Below are 19,677 nucleotides of genomic sequence, written 5' to 3'. Positions count from 1 at the left end.
GTATACAATGGGGATAAAGACACCTGCTCTGCCTTGATCACAAGCTTGATTAGGATCACTCAAAATCATGTGTGCGAGAGCATTTTATGAAGCGTAAAGCCAAGAGGTTGTCCTCATGCTAAGCTTTGGGCCTGAGACACGGAGCCATTTTGGCAGGTGGAAGAAGCAGGTTTCTATGCCTCTGATCTTTACCAAAGAGCCTCAGTTTTTCAGAATTAGGACACCTTACCATTCACAGTGATTTAGAACGTTATTTCTTAGGTAAAGAATTGCAGCTTATAAAAAAAAATGTGACTCTACATGTCGACAGTTTGTGGACGGCATTTATAGAAAGGAAACGGAGGCGGCTCTTCATTGCTCTGTGCCGAAACCTGGCCCTTTCCCTCATAATAGTCACAAGGACAGCAACTATCACAACTTGTATCAATTTTCTCCCAAACCGCTGAAGAAAGAGAACGATAGTCTGGTGCCATGGCTGCCAATAAAATGGTTGTGTGTGTGCGCAACTCAAGGGAAATCTCATAAGCGCAGAAATTAGCTTGAAGGTGGCAGTCATGAGGGAAATGGATGTCATCTGGTTAACCCAGGATATTTTAGGCTTTAAAAAGTTGCTTTATTTTTTTTGCTTTACTCTCATACACTGGACAGAGATGACAGGGGGCAACAGAAGTATAAGTAATTGAGGGGATATTAGCTATACACTGAAATCTCTGGAACCATGTGTGGTTGGAAAAAGCCCTCCAGATGATTCTGATAACCCTACCTACCCTTAAATGTCACTGATCTAAACCACTAAAAATACAGGATTACTTGGTTCTACCTAACTCAGTAGTTCTCAACCAGGGACGATTCCTCTTCTCCTTTTCTCTCCTCTCCCCACCCCTCCTAGGAGATATTTGGCAAAGTCTGGGGGCAGTTTTGGTTGTCACAACTTGGAGGTGGGAGGAAGTGCCTACTGGTGTCTTGTGGGTAGAGCAGAGAGATTCTGCCAGACATCCTCCCAAGCACAGGAGAGCAACCCATAGTAGAGAATGATCTAGCCCCAAATGTCAGTAGTGCCACAGTTGAGAAACCTTGAATTAAATAAACCTGTCTCCCGTCTTCATTCCTAGGTTTTGATATGGCTTCCTTCTATAGGGACTGGCCATTTAGATAACCCAGGATTGAAATGAAAAGCCTTAAAACTCTGAAAAAAAGTGTTGCTTGTTATTGTTAATCTAATGGTTTGATTTTTCATGAACATCGATCTGAGGGAGTGTCCATTAATTTGGCAGTCCTTTCTAATGGAATATAAGATTGTGCAATATAGTCTGTGATTAACATAATCATTGAAAATAAATATCCTCTTTAGCACAATTAAACATATGACATGAATATTAGACACATAAGCAAACACTGGCTGTAGCACTATTTGTTTGTACTATGTAAGAATCTGAAAATTTCCAGAGCACACCCACAGATTGGACAGAACTTGAACAATAGCTAGTAGTCTAAAACCTTTCTTTCTCAGATGAGGATACTGAAGTTAAGTAACTTCCTCAATGTTATTTCTTAGGATTTCCTAAAAAGGAAGTAAATTCTTTTCATACATAAAGAAAAGACCAGCTTAAAGATTTTTAACTATTACCTTAATAGCTCAAAAAATTGAACTAAAATCTACATAAACTACATTGTTCTAAAAAGAGACCTAAAAGAGCACCTTTTTAGGTAAAGTATACATAATTGTCAGATTAAATAAGAGTTTTTTTAAATAAAACAAAATATCAAATTAATTCTAAAAAGTGTTCCAGCAAAGAAGCTTCTGGGTAAGAGCCTCCTATCTTCACATTTACTCTATAGTCAAAAAAATCTTACCATTTTGCTGTATTTCTTTTTCGGTTATACTATACATTTCTCAAATATTTTCATGCTAAATAGCACTTTTTTTTTCTTTTTTAATACTTTTTAGCTCCAGGCTTGAGACAGCCAAGCAATAAATTACCACAAAAACTCATTATATGGAGAAAATTGGTATTGTCAGAAAATAAAATGTATGAAAGTGGATCTGACCCCAGTGGTGTCAGTTTTAGATCGTGTCTATTTTCTATAACTTTGCTACTGTAAATTCTTCCAGAGTGGATGGATAAGGAACAAAACCGCAGCTAAGCATGTAGACCATTGGCAATGGGAGATTAATTTTCCTTGACTGGGGTATTACCTTTGAGTTACTCATTATTGTTACCTTGGGAGTCTCATATATGTCTCATCAAGCTGTTACCAAGTAAACTTAAAAGGAATTTGCAATTACTTTCAGTGTTTCAAGAAAGATAGCTTTCTAATAATGTAGAAACAAAAAAAAATTCTAATTAAAAATGAAATTATAAAACAGGTCAGAACTTTAAACTTTTCCTAGATACAGTGTTTAGAAAAAATTAGGTCATTTTCACGAATGAGAGTTTCTTGAAATCAATGGGCTTTGAACTGGCTAAATATTGCTAAAGAGTTTTGATTTTTTTCAAATCTCATTTATCTTGTTTTGAAATGTCAGAGATAAGGAAAATGAACCCATAGGGAAAATGTATTATAAATTTAAATAAATCACAGCTAATATTATTATATTTTACTCAGGATTATTGACATTAGAAATAAATTATTTTAAACCATATTCTCTCTTTAAATTATAATAAATGCGTTTTTTAATGATAAGTAACATTTTAATTGCTTTACATTCTTTGGTGAGACTTAACATGCTCCTAACATATAGAAGACAAAATACAAAATAAATTTATCTGTTATTATTTTACTCGTTTGGATGATTATAATATCCTTTTCTATTCATAGCTTTAACAAATATCTAAACTATATTTCCCACTGTGCTCAAGTATTGCATACCCTTCACTATCTTCTCAATTTGATAAAGATGAACATTGGCAATGTCCAGAGGAAATAAGGAGTATAAAGCTGAAATCTGAATATTGCCTCTTCCTGTTTTGGCCTATTGCCAAAGAAACAAGAAATAAATTTGCATAAAATTCTATGTGGTAATTTTCTTCTTTAACAGTATACATTATATTTAAACACCTTTGAGTCTTTTTAATACAATTCTATTTTCATTTTCACAGATGGGGTTAATATACCCACTGAGATTGAGGCCATGCGTGTGTGCATGTGTGTAAAAAGCCCAGCAAGCATGTTTGGGTGGAAAATGCACAACTTGAATTTTCAAAAGCTTCCCTTTTCAAGTGCTTCAATTCAAGTGAACACTTGAACACTTGCTTTCCTTTGATTTTATTATGAAATTAGAAGAAATGACTCCTTCACTTACCACCTTGAACTTCCTAAATTTCTGGACCAAAAGAAACACCTGAAATGTTTTCCTCTCCTAGTCTTAACCAACATAGTAATGCTTGACATAGAGGGGATGGTAAAGAAATAATAATGATTTGTGATCTCCCCCAAACAAAATTACATTTATAATTTAACTCTACCCACTCCTCACGGTGTTTCTTCTAACCAAGTAGGCTAGATTAGGAGATGCCATTTAGATCACCTACATTGCTCTAATCTGACCTCAGGTGAATTGGACAAATAAATACATTTCTGAACTGAAATAAAGAGAGAATATGGCCATAAGAGAATGGTGGGATTTAGTATCTTTCAATGAGTTTCTTTCTCCCTAATGCCCTGTCTCTCACTGAACGCTCTGATTCCCACATGGGTCACTAATATAGGGAGAAATGGTAAGACTGATGTCCAATTGCTTTTTCCTCATTGCATGCCATGCGCCATGGGCAGTGTAACCCGTGCAAATTAGAGTGGCCATGCTTCTGCAGGACTGCTGCCCTCTGCATTGCTCTGAAAGCATGTGAAGTCAAAGGTAGTCAGAGATCCAGCACACTGCCTGCAATGTGCCTCGTGATTAGATACCACATCATCACATCCATAAGGCTGAAGACTGCATCATACTCATGGAAACCTGAAAAATGATCTCTTCCTTTGTGGTGTTTGTGCATTCATTTCAGTATTCCTCACGAGGGTTTCTGCCAGGTGACTGTAGTTTTAAACAAAGGAAAATGAAACACCTATTGTTCTGGAAGAAATTTTTTTTTGGTTGTCGTTCGTCTTGATTAACTCAGCTCTGGGGCTATAAGTTTCAGTGGCACTGGGCTTTGGGGTGGGCCATTATTTGATGTGGTGCCTCTGCTCTCCAGGGAATGATGACATACCAAATGAGTCATTGTAGTAGCTGGAACTGTGAGAATTGCTCTGTTCTGTGACTGATGCTAGATTTTGGTACAGCAGCAATCAAAGAGGGGAAAGGCCATGACCATGGCTTGGGCAGGAGTCCCAGAATCCTGGGGAACAGTCGCTCAGCCCATGTGTTTCCCCCTTCACTCTGAGGGTGACCCACTTCACCTTCCCCAAATAAAATGAGAACCCAGCGTTTGTATATATGTGTAGACACACAATGCACACACACATATATACACATGTATATTCAGAACTGAACCGTCTCAGTCTAGCCATTGGTTTTGAACAAAGTTTAAATTTATTCCATCTTTCTTTCCTAGTTTCTCTGTGCTACAAACATCGTTTTCTTCGCTCCATGCCGCCACTATGTTTGTAACAGTTCTATCTAGAGCTTTCTTTTCTTGTTGCTTAAGCTGGAACACTGACTTGCTGAGAGATGTGACTTTGGTCGTCTCTACGACTCATACATACCGAACGAACTCTTCTTTTGTAGGACCTGACGGCATTAGCCAAAGAATTACGAGAACTCCGGATCGAAGAAACAAACCGCCCGCTGAAGAAGGTGACTGATTACTCCTCCTCCAGCGAGGAGTCGGAAAGTAGTGATGAAGAGGAGGAAGATGGAGAGAGCGAGACCCACGACGGGACGGTGGCCGTCAGTGACATACCCAGACTCATGTAAGAGGGCTGCTTTTCACATGTCGGCTCACACAGGCGAGGTCTCCAAAGTGAAAGGACAAGAAATGTGAATTAAATAAAGGATCGTTTATGGGTCTCTGGCAGGATCAACTGGCTTTTGGGGATTTGAGTTTTTTATTAGAGCATAGTCCTATAGTTAGCTCTCTCCACAGACACCATCACTTGGAATACATAGCAGTGTTCCTACTGCCTAGGCTTTATCCAGGTACTCTTGTGGGATTGACTCTCCCTTTGGTGACACTTTCATGGTTCTTGGCATCTCCAGGGAAAGTGATATTGACAGCCAGACTGTTGGCACTTGCCTGTCCCCCTAGAATTGCAAGAGTGGAATTATGGACAATGACATTTAGGAGTTAAAATTAACAACAGGAGACATATTCCACCATCCCCCACCCCACCACCACCACCACCATACCTCAGGAGAAATGCACATGACAGTGCGGGTTAGCATCCCAGGGAAAGCTGCTGGAGTCAAATCATCCTGCGGAGAACCTTCTGAGTGTTTGACTTGAATATATCCCTGTTATCATTTTCTTCTTCTTCACTGTCTGTCTTATGTGATCCTTTTCTCTGTGACCTGTGACTTGCCCCCCTACACAGCCCGCTACGTTCTGTCCATTTCTTTGCAGTCTCCTTTTGGCTATTTATACCTGTATTTATGCTTACCTGCACTTCCCTTATTATTTACTTGTATTATAGCCTTTACTTCTTTTCTTTTCTTTGTTTTGTGAGGGGGAGGCTCACTTTTTCTTTTTCTCATCGGACAGGGTCCTGTGACAGAATTCCCCTGCCCTATTGCTTCTCCAGTTTAAACAAACAGATCTGGACAGTCACACTCACATCCATTTCTTGCTTCCTCCCCCAAATAAACACAAGATGCTGTTGCTCTGGTTTGCTATAAATTTGACAGAGTGGGACACTGATGATTCCAACTTTGCTCTTCATTCACCTCCATTTCTTTGGCTCAGCTACTAATATTGGTCATCACACTACACTTACTCCCTATAGAGAAGATGCCATTTAGGGTCATAGATTACTGTCCTGTCCAGCAAAGATTGGAGAGAGAGGGCTGGCCAGTCTGCAGAGAATGTACTGCATTGATTAACAGTCATTATATACAAGCAATTCTGAGAGGCAAATCCAATTATCATAGCTGAAAATTCATACTTGTTGTTCTGCTGTTGATTACACAGTTATTGACAACCATAAATATGCTAAAATATGACATTTGAAACAAATTGCATTAAATTGCTTTTTTAACAGCAAATAAAATTGTTCTAGAGGCAAAATCACTAATCCAAAACATTTCTGCAAAATATGCTGGTCCTTTCAGTTTTTATCTTGACTCAGCTTTGGTTAATTTTTCTAACAGATGTTTCAAATTCCCTTTAAGCACTGAGCCTACAACTACCAGGATGAGGGGTGGATTATGAATTTAAAATATTGCTAAAACTTCCACTCTGTGCTCCACACCATACCGAGGGCTTTGAGACAATCAGCAAGGGCACACACAAGCGTTCTGCCTTCTAAAAGTGTATATTCTAGTTGGAGAGAAACAAGACTGTATGCAGAAACTTCAGACTAATATAAATATTTGGAAGAGTGACCAAAGACAGCCTTGGAAGAGATGTTCAATCACATTTGGTTTTGAAGCGCTGTCATATTTTGCAAGGCTGTTGACAGTGTTGACCCTGCTCCTGCCAAGGGCACATCCATTTCTTCCCTCACTACAGAAATACCCACCTTTCCAAAATTTGCTGGAATAAGCCATGCTGCACTTCCTCTCTGCTGTCTGGCACTCTCCTGTCCCTTTAGAAATCACCTGCTTACAGCCCAGCCTGCACAGAGAGAGCCTGTACCTTCCACTGTGTGGCCCCTGGATGTTGAGCGTATTCTTGCAGCTTCATGTAGTGCTCGAATCAGGATATTTATTATATGTTGTTTCCCTCTCTGGGCTCTGAGATCCCTGAGGGTGAGGACTGTGTCTCATTCATCTCTGTACTCTTAACACCTTGCATTGTGTCTGGAATAGAGTTGGTCTTCAGGGACTTTGATTTATATTTAATTGCACTGAACTGAAATTGCAAGTCCTGGCTTCCTAGGGTTTATAGCCCAAACCAGAAGAAAGACACATTCACAAATAACTGTCATCAAGATAGAGGGAACGTGGGGCAATATTAGAATCTCAGGCAAGGGGAAATTGAAGTGAAGGCACAGAAGGTTGACTTTGATAGGAATGTCGGGTGTATGGGGGCGGGGAGAGGGGTGGTCTGGACCAGTGAAACCAGACCAAGAAGTGTGTGCTTTATCACGTGGCCATTGGGAACCATGGAAGGCCCCCTGAGCTGGGAAGTGACATGATTGGTGCCATGTTTGAGAGAAATTATTTTGGCAAGATGATCTGTAAAAAGAACAGACTCGACACTGGTAAAGCAACTCAGAGGTTCTATTACTATCATCCAGAAATAATGAATGGGCTATCATTGAATGCATCTAATGGAGGGAAAAATTGACATGGCTCTTGAAGAATTGGTAAATTTTAGGCAGATTAAAACGATCATCCACTAAAGAACATTTAAAATATTTAATGATATAGGAGACCTACTCAGAGACAAGGCAGGATACAAGTGTAACCCTTTACATTCTGTGCTACATATATATCAACACAGTTCACTGCCATGAAATGTATACAAAAAGAGCTTCTCAGATATGGAGCCCACCCATTCAGACAAACAGCTGTAGATACTAATGCTCAAAAAAACAACTTTTTTATGGATAGTGCTGGTTTCATATTTATTGTATAAGGTAGAACCTATAAGAGTGTGCATAACTAAGATTATTTCCCTAACCAACTGCACTCTTTCCCAATGCCTCATGCATAGAAAAATAATGGGTGGAGGGAAATAGACTAAAATCATAAAAGTGATTACCTCTGGATTATACAACTCTAAGTGGTTTTTATTTTATGTAGATCCCCAATTTCATGATGAGCATTTACTATTTTTATAATCAGGAAAAAAACAAAAGCTTTCTAGAACAGGAGGAAGGGAAGGAAAAGTGCCTAAGTTGATTTGCATCAGATCAAGCAAGCTGAAGAAGCATCTTCTTGTATCAGCACCTTCCCTCAAGTGTCTGTGCCTGCTTCAGAACAGGACATGTGAGGCCCAGTCTTAACCATTAAGACCATCTCCTGCTAGCATAGCCCTTGAGTTGCATACAGTCTTATAAAATGCTGTCATCACTGGAAAGCCATGGTTCTGACCCCGTTGCCCTCCCAGGCTGTTGTAGTGCTCCCCTCCCTTGCCTGTGGTCCTCTCTGCCCTCCTGTCCATTTTTCCAGGCTGGTCTTACTAATATTGTAGAATCATGGCTCTGGTCATGCTGTATCCTAGTGTCCTATGACCCTCTTCTTCCCTGGGGCTCACGATTGCCTCAACATATGCTCCAGCCAAACTGACCTATCAGTTCTTGCAAATAAATGCCTGTACTTGTCCAGTGTTGTGCCTTTTCTTGCAATGACCTCTCCCTCTGTTTTGCATTCCCACTTACATCCAGCCTTGCATTTGAGTATTCCTGTCATGTTTGTATGGTCTTCCGGATGCTAACCTCTTTAGTTTCAGGAGCCATGACTTCCTCAGCTTTTTTTTTTTTTAAAGAGAGAGAGAATGCATGGCAGGGAGGGGCAGAAGGAAAGGGAGAGAGAGAATGAGAGAATCTTAAGCAGGCTCCATGCCCAGCACAGAGCCTGATGTGAGGCTCCATCTCACAGCGCTGGGATCATGACCTGAGCCGAAATCAAGTCAGACGCTTAACCAGCTGAGCCACCCAGGCGCCTCTTCCTCAGCTTTTATATCCACTACCCAATGCCAAACCCGGGACCATTCATATAGCAGGTGTTCAATAAATGTGTATTGAATTGAATTAAATCAGTACCTACAGGAACACTTTGACAAATCCTATTAGAGGAAATTACTGTTCTAAACCTGTGACCTAATCACAGTAAATTTCCTATAGTTTTCCTTCTAATCAGTGGGCGTGTTTTGTTTTGTTTTGTTATACTCTTTACAGGAATTTGGACTTGTTCTCACCCAGACTATATCTTGGAAATAATTTTCAGAACAAAGGATTACTTTAACTATAAAATGTTTTAGTTGTTTTGGCCTGAGTGGTTTTTTTTTAATTATTGCCTTTTTTCATTCTTTTATTATTAATAAACTTTATTTTTTAGAACAGTTTTAAATTCATAAAAGAATTGAGCAGATAGTACAAAGGTCCCCTGTTACCCCTCCTACCCCCTGCACAATTATCCCTATTGTAAGCACCGTACATTAGTATGTACATATGTTATAATTAATAAACCAAAATTGATATACTTTAATGGTTCATTCAGATTTCCTTAGTTTTTACCTAAAATCCTTTTTTTTTCTGTATCAGGATCCCATCCAGGATACCATGTTATATTTAATTATTTAGTTACCATATCTATTTAGACTCCTGTTGGCTGTGACAGGTTCTCAGACTTCCTTTGTTTTTAATGAACTTGGAAGTTTTGAGGAGTACTAATTAGGAATATCATAGAATTCCACCCTACCGGAATTTATCTGATGTTCTTGTCGTGATTAGACTAAGGTTATGGATTTGGAGGAGAAAGATCACAGAGGTCACGTCGTTTTTATCACTTCATATCAAGGGTATGTACTATAAATGTGACTTAGGACTATTGGCATTGACCTTCATCATCTGACTGAGGTAATGCTTGTCAGGTGTCTCTACTGTAGTGTAATTTTCCTCCCCTTCCACACTGTACTCTTTGGAAGGAAGCCAGTGTGCACAGCCTGCACTTAAGGAGTGAGGAGTTACATTCCTTTAGGATGGAGCCTCTACATAATTTATTTGAAATTATTCTGCAGAGATTTATCTCCTCTCTGTTATTAATTTATTCATTTATTTATATCAATATAGACTCATGGATATTTATTTTGTACTATGGGTTATGATCCGATACTTCATTTTGCTGCTGAAATTATTCCACCTTCAACCACGGGAAGCTCTTTCAGTTGGCTCCTATACTCCCCGTGGCTGACATACCCCAGTCAAGCACTTCTTTACTTTCTGACACTATAAGGCACTCCAGGCTTATCTTGTGTATTTCTTGCTCTAGTCCTGGAATCAGCCATTTCTCCTGGGAGCCTTGATTCCTTTTATTAAAGAATGATATCAGAACCAAGATTTGGGCACTAGGTGTGCTCATTGCTACTGGTGTGTCATTTCTTTTAGGCACTCTCAGCTGACAGAGCAAGGAAATATATATGTGTATACTAACCCATTATGTACCCATATCTATAAATGTTTCTACCTATAGCCATCTGTATTACGTTAAATAAAAGTTTATCCTGATACCTCCAACTCTGATTCATCAACACATGGATCATTCTAGCCCCCTCCCCTTCCTTACCTGCCAACATTTGCTTAGTGTTCACTTCTGGTATACATGGATAGCAGTATCAGAATGCATAACCTGTATGCCTATGGGAAACAACTTTAGCAGTTAGAGTGCAGTGCTTACAGGCAGTTCCTTTTACCTTTAGTCTTATGGGACTCCGTTTATTTCCAGAGTTACAAAGGTCAAACTTTCCCCCATCCCCCACTCAGTGAGATTTTTTTAAATACATTTTTAATGCAGTTAGATTCTCTTTTCACAGGCTGCCTTCTTTCCAGGGATCCACCAACCTCCTAAATGATTTATTTTTATTTGCATATATCAAAGTTCACTCTCCATACTATGAAGTTCAGTGACATACCTGAACCAATTTTTGGTGATCCTGTAATAACAATTACAAGAAAATTATTTTGGCATAACTCATATATAACAGTGATCCAATGCTGAAATTGCTTTTTAAATTTTAAAAAGACAAAACAGTTATTCAGGACACTTTAAACATGGTAATAATTATTCTCATAGCTGATTGCTCATCAGTTCATAAAAGAGCTATCTTTTGACAATAAACTTGAATGAAATGTTTGCTAGAATTATTGAACAAAGCCTTTGTTGACTTATGAAACATTTATTGGATGTCACCTGCCTGTGACAGTGGTTGGCACTGAAGATGCCAACAGTACTGGGATCTGACCATTGCGGGACTGTGTATGGAGTGCATAGTTAGAGGTGTGCAGAGGCTAATGTGGAAGCAGAGTGGAGAGCCACCTATATCATCCCAGTGGGGCTGGGATGGGGTTTAGGAGTGCCTGGACTGCAGTTTAAAGGAGAAGTTACCCAGAGGGAGGCAGAGAGTGTGAAAGAACCATTCAGGACGAGAAGATAGACTAAAATTGCCCAACGGTTTTGGTAGCATGATGTGTGTAGGAAACTACTAGAAGTCACATGTTGTTCGCGTTAAAAATGGAAGGTAGGTTTTGTTGAAAACATAAGCTAGAGAAATAGGCAAGGACCAGATAAAAGAAGGCTTGTAAGCCACAGGTTTATCCTCTGGTTAATTGGGAGCTCCTGAAGGTTGAAAGCAGAAGAGTGACATGGTCAGGGGAATAGAAAAGGATGGAGTGGAAGGATCAGTAATAGTAGACAGACAAGAGGCCAAATACCCAAACTATCAAAGAGCAGTCACTGAACTTGAGAGCTAAGAAATGACTTAAGGAGCGTCCTTGAGATGCTAGAAGTCAAGTACAGGGAGCAACAGTTTGAACAGTGAACCTTTGTATTTGAAGGAAGGTACCATGCCTTTTAAAAAGAATTCTGGGAGCACTTGGCTGGCTCAGTTGGAAGAACATGCAACTCTTGATCTCAGGGTTGTGAGTTTGAGCCCCACATTGGGTGTAGAGATTACTTAAGTAAATAAATAAACTTCTTAAAAATTAAAAAAAAAAAGAATTCTATAGAGAGGTGATTTGGAACATACAGAAGTCTGTAGGAATTTTCCATAGTCAAAAGCTATTATTGGTAACAGAAAAATTAATGATGTGGTTAATTAATACAAGGTACACAGAATGAGCAAATATGTATAAAAGGTTCATAATAAAATAGACCAATCCTATATACCAGGAAAACCTTAAACTAAAAGAAATTGCTCACCATTCTAGATAAATTTGACCAAGGAAGAAATACAGATTATTATGTTTTATTCAATCTATAAGGAATATTACTAGTAGAAATGATATTTTTAAAAACCAAAACAGCCTGAACTCTTCACCATAAAAATTTATCATAGATGGAGCAATTCTGACTCATAAAATTTTAAGTATAAAAATGGACCCAGGAAAAAAATAATCTCAGTAAAAATATTCAGCAAGAGATCAAACTGATAGTGGCTAACACTATGCCCTGTAAAATTTGCTAGTGACTAAAAATGGACAGGTGAATCAAATCTTCTTAATAAAGTTGACACCTTTAGGGGCACCTGGGTGGCTCAGTCGGTGAAGCACCTGCCTTCAGCTCAGGTCATGATTCCAGGGTCCTGAGATCCAACCCTGCATCAGGCCCCCTGCTCAGCGGCAAGCCTGCTTCTCCCTCTCCCACTCTCCCTGCTTGTGTTCCTGCTCTCTCTGTCTCTCTCTCTGTCAAATAAATAAATAAAATCTTCAAAAAAGTAAAAAATGAAATAAAATTGACACCTTTAGAACTGATCCAGACAAATTGTACTCAGTAGAAATAGTGACACAGAAGCCTTTGAAAGATGATATGGATAAAAATTTTGATTGGTTTACTAAATCTTTGTTATAAAATCTACATAGAAAAGAATTGGATCCTATGATGATAATTTTAGTAACATAATAATGAAAGAAAATAAATTGACAAAGAGTTTAACTGAGGCATATGGAAAATTGATCAAGGAGTTGTCCTAATGGAGTTAGCTCTAGAAAATACCTTTTTTAATGAAAGTTTCACTCATATTGGCATATTTCTGATTAAAATGGATAGAATCAAACATCATCAGGGTAAAAAAAAATAAGTGGGGTCAAAATATCTTTGACCTTTGAACTCCCGTGAAGCTCTCTCTTGATGAAAGGGAACTGAGTTGTACACTTCTCAGCCTGGTGGTGCTTCTGACAGTGTCCAAGAATGTCTGCGTGAACAAGGGAAGCGACCCCCTTCCTAGAAGGCTTTGGCTCTTTATAAATGCTTCATTTATTGACTTAATTTGTATCACACCATCTTGTCCCAAACAAGAATTGAAGGTGGCTTAAAAAAAAAATACATACAAGGTAAGATAAACTTTAAAATAAATGAGTGAAGATATCCTAGTTGTGACAACTATTCTGATTGACCAATCTAGCAATATGTCAGGCATTCATTGCAGCGATTTCTTTTTCCATGTCTCTGGGGCACTATTAATGTCTCCTTTCTGGGAATGCAATACTGAAATTGCTTCTTTGGAATTTCTTCCCAAACACATCGGTTCTAACTGATATTTAGATTCATTCCACTGCTCCAGTTTAGTAGTTTTGAAGTAAGCATCTTGCTATGCATTTTTTTGGTCTGGACTCACCTTCTCATCTTCTCACCTCTTTGTTTGGATCCTTAACATATGTCTTCTCTGTCCCAGAGATGTCAGAAGTCTGGCATGTTTCTTCTTTCTTGAATTGAATATTTCATCAAATGTTTGGACTTGATAGGATCCAAGAGACCAGAAAATTTTTTTTGAATACATAAGAAACAATTAAGAGAACAAAATGGTAAAAGATACAATTAACATACCCACATTTTTTATTTTTATTTTTATTTTTATTTTTATTTTTATTTTTAATAAACCCACTTTAAAAGAGAGGCAGCTGCGGGCACCTGGGTGGCTCAGTCGGTTAAGCGTCTGCCTTTGACTCAGGTCATGATCCTGGGGTCCTGGGATTGAGGGTCCCTCGAGGGAAGCCTCATCAGGCTTCTCTGCTCAGCCAGGAGTCTGCTTCTCCTTCTGCCCCTCCCCCTGCTCATGCACACGCTCTCCCTCTCCTTCTCTCTCTCAAATAAATAAATAAAATCTTTAAAAAAAATAAAATAAAATAAATACAAGGTGTCAGTGAGGACCACATTGGAAACTGAAATCCTGTAGACGAACCACGTCACCTACCTGGTTCTCAGTTTTCCTTGATGCTATGGTCTGTGCCCTAGGACACATGCTCTCACATCAGTCTCTGCTCTCAGGGTATATGTCAAGGTCCTTTTACCTTTTCCATTACATCCTAAACACAAGAATAAGAAACAAACTGAAAAATAAATATACCATGGTGTGGAGTCATTACAAGAGGTTTTAAAACATACTGTATATTGGTAAATAGCCTAGCTGATGGATGTCCTAGTAAGCCAGAATGCCCTTAATTGATATTTCTTCTCTGTAAATAATGTAAAACCCATTTATCAAATGACTGTGCATTGCACTCCTTCCCACTCTGTGCCCAGCTCTACACTGGGTATACAATGATGAGCAGAGACAAGACTGCCCTCACAAGCATATGTTCTAATGAGACTGAAGGCAAAAGTTACAAGAGACTCAGAAAGATAAAGAACCACAAATTGTGATGAGAATGAATAGGACAAAGGGTGAAGAGAAAGAAGAAGGTTGGTGGGATAAGACCTAGGTGCTGAGAGACGCCTTCCCAAGGGAAGTTATCATTTAAGATGAAATACAAATACTTAAGTATCATTAAGATGAGAGGCAACTGGCCAAGAGCCAGTTTTCCAGGCAGAGGGAACAGCATGTGCGAAGTGCAGGTCAGGGTGCCTGCTGGTGGAAGAAGGAGTAGGGAGGGCTTAGAAACCCTGCGGAGCCGGCGGGCAGTTTTGTTCTTGGAGAGTCTGAAGCTTGCTCGCTGGGGCTGCTGTATGGAGGAGAGCAGGCAAGGAGGGGATGCTGCGGGAGTGGGACACCTGTTCAGGACACTGAGAAACGGGCATTCCCTAAACATACATTGCTGTTAATATCCTTCCTTCCCATCTCAGACCCACAGGAGCCCCTGGGAGCACTGAGCAGTACAATGTGGGAATGGTCGGCACGCACGGGCTGGAGACCTCTCACACGGACACTTTCAGCAGCAGTATTTCAAGAGAAGGAACCCTGATGATAAGAGAGGTAAGCTGGTATAAAAACTGTGCAGAGGAAGTGCGTTTCTTGAGTGGTTTCGATATTAGAGCTTTCGCAGAGAATGCTTACGGCTGTAGTTTAAGCCTTGTGAATGGGGGCCAGGGGCAGGGGGGACCCATGCTTCTCAATGACTGAGTGATTTTAATTGTCCACCGCCTCCTTTCCTGTATCCTTCTAAGCTTCTGCAGTGTGACTTAATTACATTAGTCCAGATTCTTCAGTAGGAGCTATGCAAATCCTAATAAAGAATTTGAGCTTGAGGATATAAAACTGGCAAATCCAGATGTTTCCTACAGCAGGAAAACAGAAATGAATGGTCTCGCTCACCAGCATCTGAGGCCTTGTTATGCCTCCTCCCCCATGGCTTTATCCTTGTGGATTTTATGTAGAAAATTCTTAGAAGTTCCAAGGAAGGGTGATTTCATCTTATCCAATTAGGTCAACATTAAAAAGGCTGTTAAGCTATGTTGATGAAAGAACAAAGAAATATGCAGATCTACTTGGAAATGTACCTTGGCACTTTGTATGATTTTGTTTTTTTAAACTCAGGCACATCATTTCAATTGCGGTGGGGGTGGGGCATGTCCACCCACAGGCAGTGCGTCCTCACTGGGCCTGTGCCAACCGGAAGGGCCTTGACAAATCAGAATTTGTCTTCTCTTCTTTTTCACTTCATCGTCATTCTGCAAGTTTGCCACCAAGTCTTTGCCTGGAAGGAAAGTAATGGCTGGTAACATTGGACAAAAAATGACTTGATTTCCCCCTGGGTCCGTGTTATCATCTATAAAATTTCATAAATAATAGTAGATGACTCATAAGATGATTGGGAGGATTCAGTGAGTTAATACGTGTAAGCATTCAGTTAATGTAAACACAGTTGACTCTGGAACAACATGAGTATGAACTGTGTGGATCCACTGACATGTGGATTTTTTTTCAATACAGTCTAATACGGTAACTGTATTTTCTTGTCCTTATGATTTTCTTAATAACATTTTCTTTTCTCTAGCTGACTTTATTATAAAAATACAGTGTATAATACCTATCCAGAATATGTGTTAATAAACTGTCCATGTTATTGATAAGGCCTCCGGTCAACAGTGGGCTACTACAGGAGTTAAGCTTTTGGGAAGTCAAAAGTTCTATTCGGATTTTCAACTGCCCCCAGGGGTCAGTGCCCCTCGCCCCCATGTTGTTCAAGGGTCAACTCTATTTTATTTTATCTCACTGTCACCAGAGAACAGAGTTCTTCTTTGACTCGTTATCACTCCCCACTCTTGCCTCTGAAACAATGTATATCATCTGTCATTCCTCAGCCAGGAGAGTTTGGGAAACCGTAATAGCAGGCTTTGCTCTCCCAAGAAAGAAAGGAACTATAGTTTTGAGATGAATAAGGCCTTTGAAATAATAATTGGCAGTAGGGCTGTAACTGGAAGAGTAGTTCCCAAAGCAACTTGCTAAAATTTCATTATATGGCCTTGCTGAATCTTTGAAGTAGGCTTTAAAGAGTCCTATCATGTAAGCCTGAAATAAGAAATGGACTCGGCTGCAGCAGTTGACATTGCATAGTGCTGGTGTATAAATCTCCCAGTGTGGTGTGTGGATAATTCCACTACAAGTGTGGACGGCAACTTGCTACTTGGAAGACTTGAGGGAAAATGTTCCGGAATGAGTTACTCTCTGACTCCAAATAAAAGGACTCTGATTTCTAATGCAGTTGAAAATTTGATTGAGTCTTTATGACAGTCAATACCTTGAGGAAGATTATCAGGAGACACATTTTCAATTCAGTTGCCAGACATATCCGAATGGCTCCATGTTATTTAAAGCGCTCCAGGATTTTATGACCACAGCCAATCACTTTGAAAACAGCATTCACCAGTGTCTTATATGAATTTGATCTATTGAGGGCCCCAAATCCTTTTTGTCTCTCAGTTTCTAAAATTCCACCTTTCCCAAATATGAACCTTTAAAATAACAAACCTTGACTTGGAATCCATTAAAAGTACAGGTATTAAAAAGTTGAATGCAAATAAAAGTATGTCCCTGACGAAACAGTAGGAAAAGAAGAACTCATAATAGAACTTAGCTTATAGGGTGCTATCATTCAGTTCCCCAAGATGGACATCAAGGAGAACTCACTCATGTCAGCATTCTCACTTAAGTGGACAAGATGGTTCCAGAGGATACTGGCTCTACTACCCACAGTCTTGCCAAGATGCACAAATTTAGTGCACACCCAGGCCCTGTGGTTTTCTCTCTCGCTATCCTATGGCCCCATAGGACCTTTCCCTACTCTAGTTCTAGAACCCACCACACCAGCTGTCATCTCCCACTTCATCCATAGGGACCCATCTGCTGGAAGAGGTATTCTCCCTTCCCCACTGCCCCTGCTGCCCACTTCTCACCCAGCAGATCCGTGTGGGTCTGGCTCAGCCTTCCCTTTCTCCCTGAAGCCTCTCTTGGCACTCCATGGGCCTCTGTCCGTAGCATCTTTCTTACTGACCAGCTGGTAATAGGAAATAATAGGAAAAAGAATCCACTTAAAACACTTAAGGAGGGGTTGGTATCAGAGATAGAGGCATAAAAATTCAGAGGTATTTCATACGAGGAATCCAGAGGCAGAGAGTAAGTTGGGACTCTGTGCAGGGCTAGGACCAGAAACTAAAAAGGATTAGGAGCCCAGGCAGCTTTCGTGTGCCTGTCTTTGGCTCTCTCACTGCACGTCTCTCCTTACTCTCATCTCTGCTTTCCTCGATGCCTTGTCTCTCCTCTCCCTCCTTTCTCTTTCCTCCAATTGCTCCTTTGTTCTTTCTACTCCACAGGCCTGCTTTCTCTCTCTCTGCATGCACAAGCTCTCACTTCTTCCCACCCGCCAATTGCCAAGACAGGCGCCACCTCCCACCCAGTTCAGCTGTCCAGCAGAAACTGACCAGTGTCTCTTTGCCCCAACATTAAATGCAAAAGGGAATTTGATCCTGCGTGGTTCGGGTGTCCACTCAGCTATGGCTGAGAGCAGAGCCACCTCGTATGGCAGCACCCAAAGCACCTGGGCTCTGCCACCAGGCAGCCCCCGATTGCAGCACTTAGAACCTGTGTCGCTTGGAGCAAGTCAGCTGAATTCTTTGCGCTGCAGTTTTTCCATCTGTAAAATGAGGATAATGAAAGCTAACCCATGGTGTTATCTTAAGGACTGCGTGGAATACCATACCTAAAGCATTTGGCATGTCCCAGATACATATTGTTAGTCAGAACAGCTTAGTGCCCAGCCCCATGGGAATGGTGAGGGTGGAGAGACTATAGAAATGGGCTCTGCAAGGAGGTCCTAGGGGGCAGGGCTGTTCATTTATCTCTGCGTTCCCAGCTGAGTGCCTGGCACACAGAAGGTATTTAATTCTAAGGAGCTGGCCAAATAGACAAAAGCTGATGACTCAGAGTGGGAATATTCAGGGGTCACCACTGGATTCCTTCAGGCTTCTCACTGTCTGGGCCTTTTCCCCTTGTTAGCCTCTTTAGGTCTTTCTTTGATAAGCTGTTTTTGGCTTGAGGCAGAATGCTAGGGATAGAATAGAGAACCCGTGAAACTCTAAAGAGACACTTTGTGTGACTTATGCTTCTGGGAGATTGGGGGGAAATGTTAAAAAGCCTTTCAGTATTTGAACAGAAGTTAGAAGGAAGGAAGGAAAAGCTGTCCAGTACACATAAAATTGAAGACAGTGAGATGAATCAGGACTGAACCCCATAAATATCATTTAGAAGACAAAGTGTTCAGCTCTGAGAACTGGCACTAGTACCTGGATGAGCACCGGGACAGAATGAATCCAGAAAATACCCCTGGCCTGCAGGCCAGGAGCATGCTGCCAAAAAACAGAGCATGCTTCCGCTTTCCAGTTCTTTCTCAAGCTCCCTGGCAACACCCATTACATGCACCCCTTCAGGAGCTTGGGGATCTGTTTCGTCTCCCCCCAAAAAGTGCCTCCTTCCGCTTTTAGCCAGCAGCAGGTACCAAGTGGTCCTTGCAAGACCAGGACAGGCTCTGGAAGGGGGAAGTCAGGCCAGTGAGGCCATGCCAGCCACCCCCAAAGAAGGAGAGGAGTGCTTCTGCCTGCCCTGATCCTGGCTCATTCCTCCATGTTCAGCAAAACGTGTCACACTCAGTAGGCACTCAGAAATGTTAGGTGAGTGAATGAATGAAAGCAAAGGCAAAGAAGGGACTCGTTTACTTAGGTCTGCTCTAAGAAACTTCAGTGAGTTGGTCGCATAAATGTTAAGTCGGGAAGCACAGTACTAGCCAGGCCTACAGGGTGGGCACTGGCTTTTAGGAAGCAGAGTTGTCTTTTAGCCCTGTATTTCTTCCCTGGGATTTTTTGGGAGGAGGCTTTACTCTCCAGAGCAGTGGTTTCCAAACTTGTTAGGTCATACAACCCTAACAGGAAAAATTTTAGAGCACACCACATAATTACAATGTATTATTTTTTAAGAGAGAGAAAGAGCATGCACATAGAAGTTGGGGAGGGGCAGAGGGAGAGGGAGAGAGAGAGACTCTTAAGCATGATGTGGGGCCCGATCTCACAACCCTGAGATCATGACCTGAGCCAAAATCAAGAGTCAGACACTTAACCGACGGAGCCACCCAGGTGCCCCATAATTAGAGTGTATT

The 19,677-nt window shown here is 40.6% G+C and overlaps 1 protein-coding gene across 8 annotated transcripts in view; it reads left to right on the top strand.

The window, feature by feature from the left end:
* The window catches only part of TNIK (TRAF2 and NCK interacting kinase), a 380,205-nt gene that overhangs the window by 339,221 nt on the left and 21,307 nt on the right, over positions 1-19,677 (top strand). For all 8 annotated transcript variants that reach the window (XM_027583491.2, XM_027583490.2, XM_027583487.2 and 5 more), the window contains 2 exons: positions 4,724-4,908; positions 14,876-15,005. In XM_027583491.2, coding sequence (XP_027439292.1) covers positions 4,724-4,908; positions 14,876-15,005 — 315 coding nt within the window. The remainder of the gene's footprint in view (positions 1-4,723; positions 4,909-14,875; positions 15,006-19,677) is intronic.

Source organism: Zalophus californianus, chromosome 1 (genome assembly GCF_009762305.2).
Source record: "Zalophus californianus isolate mZalCal1 chromosome 1, mZalCal1.pri.v2, whole genome shotgun sequence".
NCBI lineage: Eukaryota > Metazoa > Chordata > Mammalia > Carnivora > Otariidae > Zalophus > Zalophus californianus.
This window is presented reverse-complemented; position numbering and strand designations above follow the sequence as displayed.